At 31.7% G+C, this 15,260-nt stretch overlaps 1 protein-coding gene across 8 annotated transcripts in view; it reads left to right on the top strand.

Moving 5' to 3' along the window:
* Window positions 1-15,260, top strand: part of LOC121376243 (palmitoyltransferase ZDHHC20-A-like) — a 41,227-nt gene that overhangs the window by 11,738 nt on the left and 14,229 nt on the right. For 5 of the 8 annotated variants that reach the window (XR_005958421.1, XM_041504062.1, XM_041504061.1 and 2 more), the window contains exons 6-11: window positions 239-271; window positions 1,240-1,360; window positions 5,960-6,095; window positions 6,660-6,786; window positions 8,314-8,391; window positions 14,489-14,601. Coding sequence is in view for 6 of the 8 variants with exons in the window: in XM_041504062.1 (XP_041359996.1) it covers window positions 239-271; window positions 1,240-1,360; window positions 5,960-6,095; window positions 6,660-6,786; window positions 8,314-8,391; window positions 14,489-14,601 (608 nt within the window). In the remaining 2 variants the exon portion in view is untranslated. The remainder of the gene's footprint in view (window positions 1-238; window positions 272-1,239; window positions 1,361-5,959; window positions 6,096-6,659; window positions 6,787-8,313; window positions 8,392-14,488; window positions 14,602-15,260) is intronic. The other 3 variants (XR_005958422.1, XM_041504064.1, XM_041504063.1) reach the window with 1 other exon arrangement.

Here is a 15,260-nt window from a genome sequence, read left to right as displayed (position 1 = left end):
AGCAGTACTCCCAGAATGCTTGTTTATTACATGTATTACTTTAGCAGTACTCCCAGAATGCTTGTTTATTACATGTATTACTTTAGCAGTACTCCCAGAATGCTTGTTTATTTTACTTCGTTCTTACCTACATGTAGCTACACTTTTCAATTGTCTTCTCTTTTTTAGGCTTTCATTCCCATGCATGTTATACACACAATGTAAATCTGCATATAGTAAATTAATTTCTTATTTTTAGGTGTATATTGAAGATGGATCATCATTGTCCATGGTAAGCTTAGAATAGTCATCTCTTATTATGTTACAAAAGTCAGAACTTACCATGTCAGTAGTGATAAGTAGTGATACCAACCAGTTACTCACTTTTATACATTTTGGTTAATATTAATGAAAAGTGACTTTGGTTAGCTGTTTTTAAATTTTGAGAAATACTCCCAATATTTTGTAAATTAGTTCTCTTTAACAGGGTTTCTGCCAAAATTTAATTTGAAGATATGTAATAAAAACAAAAACAGATCATAAGTGGTTATGGGTTTAAAATCTTTTCAAACTGGATACTGCATTTTATGTTCGTTGAAAAATGTTAAAAAAATTTTTTTTCATAATTTTACCATTTTTACTCTCTGACAGAAACCCTGCTTCAAGTAAAACATTTTTTCTGGGAGGTCCTAAAGGCCTGCTTTACAGTTGTCATTTTTACTTTCTTTTTTGCATAACATAATTTTCACAAAAACTGGTTATGATCTGAAATACTTAAAAGACATCTTTGAGCATGGTAGAGAGTTTTTCAGTTTTAAAAAGATCATTTCAGCATTTAATTTTAAATGGGTATTGCATCCAAGAACTTTACTTTCTGGTGACTAAAATGTTTTGGAAACTTAATAAAAAAAAATGTACACAAGGAATAAAATAATTTGAAAAGTTTACAGGGAATGTTTGGTTTTCAAAAATTTTAGTAACAATAGTTGTTAATTGATTGAATCTTGATTAGCAAGTACTGATAAATGTTTAGAATTGTAAAGCAATCTCTTGAAACTTTCATGGAGAATTGCTATGCGATACTGAGCAAAATGTTCCCTGGTAAAAACTTGTCTGCATTGGACTTCCTGACATACATGCATATTTATAATTATGTCAGTAATGCTTGAGTAATATTTCCTGTTTCTACTAATTACAGGAAACATCCTCCAACATTTTCAGCTGCTGTGTAATGTTAGTGATGCGTATCGTCTGTTTCAGGGTCAACAACTGTGTGGGATTCACCAACTACAAATTCTTTGTTCTCTTCCTTGGTTACGGACTCCTATACTGCCTATATATAGCATCCACTAGTTTAAAATACTTTATACAATTTTGGGAGGTATGTATCATTTTAAAATATTTTACTGTGATCTAGCTTCCAAGCTTACTAGCTAGAACATTAAAAAAAAAATTAAAAATCATGTATGGTTAATTGTGTAGTGCAAGTTGTGTTATTTAACTGACAGTGATTAGGAACACTTTGAAACCTCTTACATGTATGCATGTTATGAAGAACATGAATTCAGACATTAACCAGTGTTCTAGCTAGGATTTTGATGGAGTAGCAATTTTAACATGAAAGTCATACTTTTTGAAGGCAAGTGCTAGATATGATTAAATTTTTATCATTCTTAAAGATCACAATTATGTGGTATATCCATGCTTCTTTTTAATTTACTCAACTTGTTTTTCCGGAAAGGGGGGGCAATCAATTTCTCAAACCAAAATTATTATTCTTAAATTTGGATTTTTGATGAAAAAGTACATTTATGGCTGTATGTAATATTATTGTATTAGTGCACTAAAGATAGACACATTAAAACAATTACAAAATGTACCATGTAAAAAAAAAAAATTGTATATATAGTAATTATACCATTTAACACCATCCACAAATGTAATTTAAAATAAATAAATGAAATAATTAAAAGAAATCTACAAATGAAAAAAGAATAAAATAATTATTAGAAATATATAAAAAGAAATAAATAAGTAAAAAAAAAAATAAAAAAAATTGCCATATGGATATATATTTGCAACAAGTTACACTTTAAAAAAAAATATTATTTAAGGTCACGGTCTAGATAGATTTTATTTTAGCTTTTGCAGACATGCTTTTATTAAAATATATTTTTATATACATACATCAAATAACCAGAGTTGCTTGTTTACTTTGTGCCATATTATAAAGATGCAATTAATGTCGCATTTATAAGGACTGGTTACATCAGTTAAAACTATATGTATCTTGGTTTGGGTGTTTACAAAGGCAAAGATTTCTTTAAAAATGTAACTATAAGATAAATCTCACATTTGACATTCTGTTGAAGTTTATCATGATCATAGATGAGGCAGTTACTTGATGAAAGTAATCAATTACTTAACGGAAACATGTCACGTAACCTATATTTGGCACCAACCATGTACAATTAATTATAAATTGAATCACCTAAAAAAAAAATTAACAAAAAATTAATTACTTAAAATATCTCCATAACACACACACCCCCCCCCCCCCCCCCCCACCCCCACCCCCACCCCCACCCCCACCCCAGATACGAGCTCTTAGCGGAAATTGCCGATCTTTAATGAGCAGGGCAATCACGAGGTCCGTGACGTCAGAGACGCGTCGCTTGATCTGAAGCCTTGCACTTAAAAGCATTAGTCCGTACCACTCATAAAGAATCTAAGACTTGCACAGCTTACCAAAACAATGAGTGTTCGTTCGCAAAATGTTTTGCCGTATCAATATGAGCTGTTAGTAAATGAAGAAAGACACACATTTACTTACAACAGTGATACTGAAGAAAAAACGGATAGCGAGTCGGAGGGTGGAGAAACCGATGGTGCCAGACCAGACCGGTCGACAAATTTACAGCCCGGAGTCCGAAAGTAACCCGGAGACAAAACCAAAACTCGGATGCTAATGCCGAGGTGTATACTGTTCATATTTAGCATAAAGATACACCTCGATATGATGTATTTAAATATGTAAAAAATATAAATGTAGGACAAACATTTTTTTTTTTTTTTTTTTAGAAAATATCGCATTTTTTATGTTCGGGCTGTACATAATGAAATCTGTATGCACAGTGTAAACAAACGCTCTAATTTACAACACGGCGCTTCACTTTCATTAACCTGACTTGTAAAACAACATAAATGACTTGAGAGTATAATCAACTTTTAAACTAAATATATTTCTATTTGCATCAATAGAACGAAATGGGGTTATAGTATTTTTCTCATAAAAAAAGTAGCATATTATTAGGCCTATTGGTAGGGTGCGTTAGAGTAAAAACGACCACTCACGACACCCAAGTGATAATTTTCTTTTCTTTGGTACTACGTAATTGGTCAGTTTTGTAATTTTAGATGGGAAATCTACTTAATCAAGGGTTTTACAGCATTATTTACAGTAATGAAGCAGGGCGGCTGATAATGTCCATTAACATTGTACTATAGTCGCAACAGGTTACGCCACAATACCCTGTGATCTTAAAAAACTGGCAAGTATTTTGTACGTATGTCTAGACAGCGGTAATCACTTACCTGGTCGATACCCTGCAATATACACCTGCCAATCAGGAATCACGTGCAGGCCACGGAAAGAAAGGACCAATTAACTAAAACAACACTCCGATTCTCAAGTCAGCCCGTGGATGAAACATAATAGTTATTTCGACACCGACAGTAGTGGTTTATTTTGTATTGAACTTCGTGTTACTTTGGGGCTTCGGGCGATGAGGAACGTTTTTGTGACGTATTCCGCCCGAAGATTAAAAACATTATTTAAAATTATTATTGTTTTCTACACGTTTTTTTTAAAAACATATTTAAATACATCGTACTGAGATGTATCCTCATGCCAAATCTCATGTTTGTATATGCCATATTTAATTACTTATTGACGTTTCCTTCTTCGGACAGTGAATACAGATTTTGTTATGTAGGCCTACAGCCCTAACATGAGAAATCTCTTTTTTTCCAAAAAAATAAATAAATAAAAATTTCTACATTTTTGTTTTAACATATATAAATACATCATGCTGAGGTGTATCTTTGTGCCAAATATGTACAATGCACACCTCGGCATTCGCAACCGAGTACTGTTTTTGTCTCCGGGTAACGTTCGGGGTCCGGGTTGTAAATAGGCTGACACCAAAGTACTATGTGGTGTTGGTGTCCAATCTTTTCTTTTGCGATAAAATACACGCGTCTTTCTTCGGATACAATCCTTTGGAAAACCATAAAAAGACAATCCCGATCGTTTAAACTGTTTATTTTTACACCCAAAGGCCGCGCAGTACGGCACTGTTGGACTGAAAAGATCGTAAGCCCCTTACTCCATATATAAACAGTTAACAACAATGGAAGAGTACAGCGGCTCTGACGTCACTTCCCTTTTTTTCCGAAAGCTCACATATAAATATGCATAAATCGTACTTTGATACTGATTAGCGTAATTTGTTCATTTTAAGTTAACTACACGTATTTTATTGTTATAAAGTTATTTGTATATTATTTTTATATCATTTTGCTTTTAAAATGAGCTATAATATGGTCTCGTGTCATGTTTCCTTTAAGAAAGTCACGATTACAAGAAAATTTAAAGTAATCGATTGCTAATATCATGATTACATTTCAACAAATGTGCACAAGTAGTGAAATGAAGTCGCCAACATGAAATTGTTCACCAGTTTCATTCATTCAAAGACATAATGAATTATTTTGGATTATTTATTAAATCATTTCGGAAATTTATATACATATGTACACAGGACTTATTATTATTATTTTTAATTTACTAATCATTTTTCCCCCTTTTTGTCGGGTTGGGGGTGGGGGGAAACAGTTTCCTAAACCAGATTTATTATTCTTAAATTTGGATTATTATCGAAAAGGTACATCCATAACCATAGATATAATTATTGTATCAATACATAAAATATATATTTTAAATATTTTGCTGAGAAAGATCGAAAATGTCTTGGCCATGACAGGCTAGCGGTAGGCGTGTGGAATTATTGTTTATTTATGTTTTAATGTCTGTTCATAAATAAGAAAGATACATAACAAAATTGGGATATAGCGACATTTGGCTATTATCAGACATGTTCGTTCACAGTTATGAGTTCGATGTCAAGGGAAATAACCCTATATTCTAAAACCACGACCCTCTAAACATTGGATCCTGTCTTAACCGGATAAATATTAGGTCCCAACTGTGTGATCCCGATCATCCGGTTTACACAGATTTCACTGTAGTTGGTAATAGTTATAATTTTAAGATATTTCAGCACAACTGGCAGTTTTATTTTATCTCTTATATTCATATTTATTAGTCATGTGATTCATAAAAGCATACATGATTCTGTAACATTCAGTTAAATCTTAGATAAAATAAATATTATGTTCACAATTGTTCATCAATCAGACATCGTGGCAAATAAATAACACAGTATTAGTTGGATGAAGTGCATTTATGTCTTGTTATATATCATATTGTAGTGTGCGTAACCTTATGGTTAAAACAAAAGTAGCTACCATCATAAGCATAAACTTGGAATTGTAGTTCCAATTGGTGCATTTTCCAAAATAGTGAAATGGGCATACTTTTATTGAAATAAAATTTAGTTACATCTATCATAAATTGTTAATACAAACAAATGAAGTGTGAAACATTTTATGGATATGGCATACCATACATGTAATAGTAAATATAGGGCAACAATCTTATATTTTAGTTTTACAACTATTACACCATTAATTTGTTGGAATACATTAAAAGAAGTAAATAAACACTGATATAGTTTGTGTTTTTGTAGGTTTTTAAAAAATATTTTGTTTAGTTGATTCTAGACCAACATACCTGACCAGAATTTATTGAATCAACAGGTCACAATCGGTTCTAATTATATTTCACTTTTCGTTTCAGGGTGGAATTGGCAGCTCCGGTACTGGTCGCTTTCATATTTTATTTCTGTTTTTTGTCTCTATAATGTTTGGTATCAGTTTGATATCTTTATTTGGATACCACCTATACCTATCTACTCACAACAGATCAACATTAGGTGAGTTTACATATCTGGGTCCTGTTTTACAAAGCAATATTAGCGCTAAGATCACCCTAAGTGCATAAGGCAGCTATGCACTTAAGGTGATCTTAGCACTAAGATCGCTTCGTAAAAGGGGGCCCAGATGTATTGACAGGAAAGCATGAGTTTTTTTTTCAGAAAATTTTAGAAATTAATTAAATTTCATCAATTGAATTTTTTTTAATTTTATGATAATCTACTGCACTCAAAAATGTATGTAATACAAAAAGAAAGAAAAACAAAGATAAGACAGCCAAAACAATATATTTATTATTCTATGTATTTATTTGGTGACTTTATTAAAAGAAGTTTCATTTGAGCAATTAATATTTTGAAGAAAATAAGTATAACATTTCTACCTTTCTTTTCATTAGAAAGTTCTGACTATGAGTATGAACATACACACCATCTGCCATATTGTAAAGTTTAGAACTACCACTATGAATATCATCAAGTGCTTTATAGCTTTGTAGTATTGTACAGATTAAGTGTGTATTATTTGTGTGTTTGTTTTCATTGGAATTGGATTTTGTTTTTCAGAGGCGTTCCGAGCCCCCATTTTTCAGAGTGGGCCAGACAAAGACGGTTTCAGTCTGGGAAGTAGGGGTAATTTCCAGGAAGTATTTGGAGACAAAAGAATGTTTTGGTTTCTACCCATGTTTTCCAGGTATCACTTGTTCATTTCTTTCCTCTCTTTTTTTCCCCCTTTCATATTACTGTCTATTATTGTTTTGTTTATATCTGTTTTAGTATACAAAGTATACAAATAGATCAAAATAATTTTGTTGATAAAGTAAACTACTAAAATATTGAAGTATTAAAGATCAACCTGCAGCTTTGATATTGAGTATCTTGTGTAACATGTCAGTGATTTATTGATTTCCTTTGACATCCATGAGCTGATGATTTATAAATCAGTGTGCTTTAGTGGTGTTGCTAAACAAACAAAACATTAACTTTGTTTCCTTCTAGATCTTTTTTTCTAATAGTAAATATATGATTATCATACTTTTGTATTGTTATTTTTAAAATTCATAATAATTTCATATTAATTCCATTTGCTTTGCTACTAAATGGAAATATTAGAACTTTATGGACTTGGATCACAAATGTAGAACTAAGGAAGTTCTTAATGGAATTTGCTAATTATTTCCAGTACTATAATCTTCTCATCAATAGTAGTGAACAGAAAAGTATGTAAATGCAAGTAGAGTATATACATGTAGGTCAGTAGAAAATATGTTTATAATGTATACTAGTAGATTAATTATTAATGTCAAGTATTCGTAAGCATTCATCTTTCTGTGCCTTTCTCATCTCTTTGTCTAACTTGTTGATGTCTCTTTTTGGAGAAGGAAAGCTTTCTTTAAGTTAATTATGGGGGTGTCAACATTTCAAAGTTTAAGGGTGCACATGTTGGGGTTTTTCCCCCTTAATTTGCGATATTAAGATAATATGTTAAAACAAACAAATTAAGAGTGTAAATCGGTGCTATGATGTCACATTTTATTTGACTAACAATATTACTAATGAGAACCAGAAAACAGTGATATTGTGATCCCCTTTAGCACAATTCTGGTGGATTTTCTATTGCTTTTGAAGGAAGTTTTAAACCATGGTTTTTAGTTCCAGAATAAAATGTATTATTTTGATCTGAACGACAAAACATATATAATTACATGTATGTGTATTCCACTTGAAGTAAAATGGTTTCCAGTGAGTTTGTAAATAGCTCACAAGCGATCACTTAAGTATAGGTTGAAAAGCTAACGGTGTAACAGCTGGTTTTATCAAGGAAATAATAATGACCCAAAGTACAGAAAATGTTTTATTTATATTGAACTTGGCAGTATTTATTACATTTGCATGGGAAAAAGGTAAACCAAATTGATCTGGCAAAAAGGATGTACCCGGAATGAATTAATAAACTCATATTAAATGTGGTGCTATTTTTAGCTGTAATTCCATGATTTATATTTTAAGTCATTTAAGTATTTTATATTTTACTGTAAAAAAAAATTGGGGGGGTGGGGCCAACGGAAATTACTAAAAATTTAAAAAGAGCTATTTTAATACAGTCTGTTTGGTCATTGCACAGTGTGTTTTGTTTTTGTTTTGATTGTGCATTGCCATTGTATATACATGTAAGTGATGATACCTACTTCATATTTGTAACTGTTGTTTGCTGTTATAGCCTAGGTGATGGGGTGTCCTTCCCGTCTCGGCTCCCGCCGGCCACTATGAGTTATCAGACAATGGGCAACACCCCCAGGTTAGCTTTTCTCATACGCTGTAAAACCCTTCATTGTTTGCATCTTTTTAATATCTTTTTCTTTGCCAAAAGGGGAGAAAAAACAAAAACACTTCTTTTTTTTCCTCCCTGTATTCTGTAGTAGTTGCAATATGGTTCCTGGTTTGTATGTCATATAAATAAAGTACAACTTTCTCAGAATTCTGTGTAGATTTAGAAATTCTGAAATGGAGAGCATGTTAAAAATTCATAACAGTCACATTTTCACCAGCACATGTTTGTCTATTACATGTAGGCCTACATTGTTAAAATGCTGATTCATAAATGCTTTGCTACATATATCACATTGTGAAAAACACTTGCATTTTACATGTGAGTTTGTCTCTTCTCCCTCTCTCTCTCTCTTTAACACTGGATGTATTAACTTTCCACTCACAGTACTAGCAAATAAAAATATTTATTAATCAATACAAGAACAAAAAGTTAATTAATTTCTTACTGTATGAAATATAAATATTGTCTTGTTGGTTATATACTGCAAACTTGTATTGTTTTTTATTATTGTGTTTTGTCGGTTAGTGCTGAAATAATTAAATGTGCTGTTTGAAAGTTTACATCACTAACTTTATATCAATTTTTATTATCTGTTTAAGCTGAAACTCACTTGTTTTTATACCATTCACTTAAAAGATTGCATTTTAATATAAATGTCGCAAGGGATCTTTTATATGCACATTTCCACAAACAGGACAGCACATGCCACTGCCTTTGAAATATTAGTTATGGGGCACTGGTTGGGATGGTAGAAAACCCAATGGGTCCTCCAAGATGGTTCGATCCTATAACCCGAGCACCTTGGGCGAGCGCTCTGCTGAGTTAAGTATTACCTGTCATAGAAGACCCATACAATTTACATTGGTGTTTACAATCAAATATGTTGATAATACATGGGACAGAAATAAAAATCCCCCAGATTCAACTTTTAAGGCTATCTCTAAACTGTTCCTGTCTTTGCCCTTTGATGACAAACTCATATATGTAGTACAATTTTCACCCCTGATGAAGTACTTACGTTTTATATTAATTTGTTTTTCATATATATATATATATATATATATATATATATATATATATATATATATATATATAATTAATATTTAAATTTTTATTTGTTGAATAATCAATAAAATGAAACATATTATGATAAAGTTGTACTTATTTATACAATATGTAAATAATATAACATTGTTTAGCAAACGAAGGGTTTTGCAGTAGCCAAACTGGGCAGATGTGGAGACCACCAATATACAGCTGTTGATCTTTTATATTACTAACTACAGATCTCTGTTTATTTATTTATTTATTTATTTTTTATTTTATTTTATTTATTTATTAATTTGTTTGTTCATTCATTTATAATGCACAATTTACAAACAGTATTGCTTTTTCAGTGGATAGGTAAACATTGAACTTGATGTTTATTCAGAAATATTCAGTAAAACTTGTTTTCATATGACAGTTTTTTAAGGCATTAATGTCCTCTGCCAAAATCATCTCTTAATTAAATTTAACACTAATGAGGAATTCTGTTTCGCTCACTACATGTATATGATGTTAATTAGTGCTTTATTTTAACAAAAAATATTGTTCTACCAGTTTGGCAATGTGTGTATCAAAATTAATATATATTTTTGTTTTGTTTAGCCATACAAAATGTGACAAAGGCTCATCAAACATATTCATTCATAAATTATCATTTTGGGTTTGGTTTTTTTTTAGTTCATCTATTGATAGACACATTTTCATCTCAGTTTTTATTGGTAATTTGGAAAGCAACAGTGTACACCCTGGGTTTTTTTTTTAATAATGTCACTGTAACGTGCTCCTATAACTTAAACTAAAGCATCATAATAGTCTTAGTGATTACCAAAATAAAAGTGCTGGTCTAATCTGAGAAACGGTAAAGCATTTTTTTTTAAATATATAATTCTGAAAGAAAGCTGTCTGTATTTACTGTCAACTGCTGTAAGCTGGTTGTTTTGTAAAATATTGACTACCTTTTAACTGGAAAAGTCAATGTCAAGTGCCAGAGATCACGGTGTGTATATTGATCTGGCTTTGCTCATGCTTGGTTTAGCCACTCCTTGTCTTTTGCATGCAGTGGTTTTGGGGAAACTACTAATTTAAAAGCTAATTTTTCAGCTAAACGTTTGTCTGTTGAGCAAAGAAAATTTTATTTAAATATAGTTATAGTGTGTTAGTGGAGGCTGAATAGCACAAGATTTTAATAATATTGTGTGTAGTTTAGTCTTAATATTTATTTTGGTCCTGTAGTTGAAGGTGCAGCTAAAGTACATGTAGCTTCGTTGACAGTGTTCCTTAAACTTTTCTTTTTCACTTGAAAATGCATCATTGTCACAGAGGCAAATATATCAGCATAATACTTTGAGCTTCCCAAATAACTGAAATAAATTTTGAGCCACTTGGTCATATTTTGGATTTAAACATAATACAGTGATAGAACTAAGCAAACAATGTTACTAGTCCATCTGACAAACACATCTAGAAATCTTATTTGTCCACCAATATTTTCACTTGTCCAAATAAATTGATTTTTTTTATTGAAGTAACAGGATCATGTTTGAGATTGCTCAAAATGAAACTGCACTGAATTTTTTTTCTTTTCCACTCAACAACCACCGAGGCACATTTTGCTTGTCCGAATAGATTTTCACTTGTCGGTACAAATGGACAAGTGCTTATTTCGAACACTGTAATATACAACTTCTCACCGTCAGACCTGACTGTTCACTTAAAAACTACTACTAGTAAATGAAATGTAACTTAGCAGAAGTATTAATATGATGACACTTGCCACCCACTAATATTCAGAGTCCTGACATGCATGGTTCTTATCTGCATCTTAATGTAATTAAATAGACAAGTGATAGCATAGTTACTTCCCCTGATGTTTTAAGAATGCTTAAACTTGAAGCATCTTGTGTATAATTATGTAAATTGTATTCTGCTTGGTTTTTGCTTGACTTTGCTCATTTAACTACTAGAGAATATTATTTTGGTGTTAATACATACATGTGTAATATTATGTGTACATGTACTACATAATACTGTTGATAATCCTTGAAGAAATAGATTATACCTGTACATGTAGATCTCTTTCTTAAAAAAAAAAGTTTTCTATCAATGTTTTAACTGAAATCAGTACAACATTGAAATGCTGAAACAATATAGAAATTTCAACAAAATTTTTAGTAAATGTCAGCACAGTTCAGGGCTCTAGATCTCACTAATTTGGACACAACAGGTTTCTTGTTTGCTACAAGTACAGCAAGGTCTCTTTTAGCACAATAATGTTATTAACATCTGCTGAAAGGTACCATAGTGGACGTACAGAAATGCACTTTAAAACGTTATTTTAATCTGATTGAAGCACAACATAATTTCAGTTGTTGTGAGGTGAAAACATGTTTATTTTGGCTTTACTTATTTGGGGCACATTATTTATCGCCTTAGCTTTGGTGCCATCTAAAGCCCTGCATGTAATATTGAACATGGGTTTTTGGCATAGGTAGCCAATTTTTCTGTGCCCAGCACCAATTGTCATATGCTGAAAAATTAATGGCTGAATAAGTTTTTTGTCACAACCCAGTATGAAATTTAGGTTCATTTAGAATATAACAGGTTTCCCATTTGGGATTTCTCATTCTAGCCACTCGCTCGATGCACGGTCGGTCTGGGCCTGTCGGTAGGCCCATTGGGCTATTTCTCGTTCCAGCCAGTGCACCACGACTGGTGCATCAAAGGCCATGGTATGTGCTATCCTGACTGTGGGATGGTGCATATAAAAGAACCCTTGCTGCTAATCAAAAAGAGTAGCCCATGAAGTGGCGACAGCGGGTTTCCTCTCTCAATATCTGTGTGGTCCTTAACCATATGTCCGATGCCATATAACCGTAAATAAAATGCATTGAGTGTGTCGTAAGTAAACCATTTCATTCCTTCTTCCTTCATTCTAGTCAGTGCTCTTCTGCTGATATATCAAATGCTAATGTTTATCTACAGTCCTTTCTGTGAGAAAGTACATTCGAAAGATTCACTGCTGCTATTCAGTTAGAAATCAAATATGTTTGTATGCAACTGGAATATATTGTGTTTGAGGCTGATCAGTTGAAAAACCACCAGTACTTTTTTCTCTGTGTTTTTGTTGATTAAAAAAGGGTTGAAATGCATTTTACAGGTACCTGTATTTTGACTTCAGGGATTAATTTTCTAAATTAGATTGAAAAATATTCCATTTATTTTTATTAATATTAAAAAAAAAGTTATTTGCAGATAAAAATTGTTTTCTTAAAAGAGCAGTGTAATCAGTCCTGTACAAGTTTATTTGCATGAAATAACCATTTCAGCGCCTAAAACAACTTTAAATATAAAAAGAATAAAGAAACTGGCATAGAAAGTAATTATCAAATTATAAAAACTATTCAAACATAATTGTAAAATGTCTTCCTTTTTTTAAAATTCCTTTTATGCTATAAAAATAAAAATTCAGCTAACATGTTCCTGAGTATACATATTAAGTTGATTTTGTCAACTTTAAGAAAATGTAACTGAAACAATTTTTATGCATTCAAAATTTATAACATTTTCGTTATTTCTTTACAATGAAATTCATAGACTGCCTGAAATAAAAGTCTATTTATATTTGGAAATGTAATTCTGTGTTTTTTACTACAGAGATAAACCTATTGTGGATGTTTATGTCCGGACATATATAATAATTCAGGCCATGACCGTAACTTTTTTCAGTGGTAGCCCACCAGGCTTCCAGGTTATGAAATCTAGTAGCCCTCAGTAAATTTGGTAGCTCATAATTTTAATAAACTTTTAAAAAAGGAGACAAAAAAACAAAATCATTTATTTTTATTTAAACGTTGTTTTAGGATGGTTATATTTAGGTGTTTAAGCATCTAGTTGATTGCAGAGTAACTGGAGGTGCAAAAAAAATCTAATAGCCCGGCGGACTACCAGGTTTAAACATCTGATAGCCCAAGTGAGAAATTGGTAGCCAAAACACACCGGGCTACTGCTAAGGTCGAGCCCTGATATTTAAGTGAAATTGTTTGTAAAACAGTAATCCCTGTCCATCTATGATACATGTGTCTGATTCATCCATATACATTTGTGTATGTGTATGTATATGTATATATATATATGCATATATATATGTACATATATATATGCATATATATATATATATATATATATATATATATATAATCTTTTTAATTTTATGCTTTGTGTGCACTGTTGTATTTGTTGTAAGTTTCAATATCTATTTTTTAATTTTTATTTAATTTGTTTTGGTTACTGGAAGGACACCTCATTGCCATTTGTTTCATATGTGACTTAGTAATACAGCATTATCCTGTTATTGTAAGAATGGTGAACTCTGCAAGACTTTCCTTGTGGAATTCCCCATTCATCCTGAGCAGGATAAAGCTGATTCTGCATCATCACGTTATTGTTTTTTATCCTGCAAAAACAAAAATGAATTTAGAAATCATATCCTACCTTTGATACAGAAATCTCCTATGGTCAGTACCAACTTTGCTGCATAAATGTTCTATGATCCATCTAAACATGCCTTTTTGCTGTGTGATGTCATAGAAGGTTCATGGCATCAGTCTTCATAAGTGTTCACTTTGGTTTCATTGATCATCATAATCTGCCAATTGAGAAAAACCGATTGCAGGATAAATAAGTTTACTGTATGTCATCATAAAACACCTGATTAATTTACATGACATGTTTTTAAACATCCATCTGATGGTTAAATTGGGTTTACCTGACCTTTTTTTTTTTTTTTTTTTTTTTTGACATTCCTTTTATAAATGTATTTACAATGCCTCCCAAATTTGTTTACTTGTGTGTCAAAGAAACAGTTTGAAGATGATTACTTTGTATTTAAAATAAGGAGATTTTGTTTATGCTGTTGTATAGGAAAAAAAAATATGAGTCAACAGAATTGTGGGGTTTTTTTCTGGATAACTCATAAATATGATGTTTAATTTTTAATTTTTGTTTTTTCCACCAACAGTTTAGGTGATGGTGTGAACTACCCGACGCGAACCGTTGATCTGGATTCTGATGATCTTCTAGGACAGAGACAGCGCTGGATGGAAGAGGGGGATGATGACATGACACACTCAGGTTTGTCACCACAGACAGTGTTGTAATCTGTACCTAAATACACACGCTACTACTCCATGTTGTTAACTATCTCCAGTTGATAGAACGTTGAATGCGTGTTGCTTTGCAATTTCTTGCTATGGATATTATATTTCTGCAGATCTCTTGTGTTCTGTGGTTCGTCTGATGTTTGTAGTAACTCGAAACGATCATTATATTTTTCTTATACACCAGTTGGTGAGAACACCATGCGTTATTTTTGATAACACACAGTTGTTTACACACGTACATGTGTTAACAATTTCAAGACATACAACTGACTGATCCTCGTTGTTTAAAAATGTATCAAACTCGCTTTCGCTCGTTAGATACATTTTAAAACAATTTGTTGTGAGATAAATGGTATCTAACGGCCACTCATGTATTATTCTCTATTTTTCTAAACGTACGTATTACAGATTGATATTGCTTTGTGGAAGGGAAAGAAATGTCAGATGAGACATCATTACACTGTAAACAACAGCTATTTGTATTTGTAGGGATAGCACTGGTTAAGCAGAAGATCCATTAAACTTCAAACATTGAAGCCCAGTTATTTTCTCACAAAATGTCAGTTATTATTTGAAATTATTTGGCCAAATTAAAATTCACCAGTTTTAAAAAAGAAAATAAATTGCAAT

The sequence above is a fragment of the Gigantopelta aegis genome, chromosome 6 (genome assembly GCF_016097555.1).
Source record: "Gigantopelta aegis isolate Gae_Host chromosome 6, Gae_host_genome, whole genome shotgun sequence".
NCBI lineage: Eukaryota > Metazoa > Mollusca > Gastropoda > Neomphalida > Peltospiridae > Gigantopelta > Gigantopelta aegis.
The sequence above is the reverse complement of the archived record's forward strand: the minus strand, read 5'-3'. Positions and strand labels throughout refer to the sequence as shown.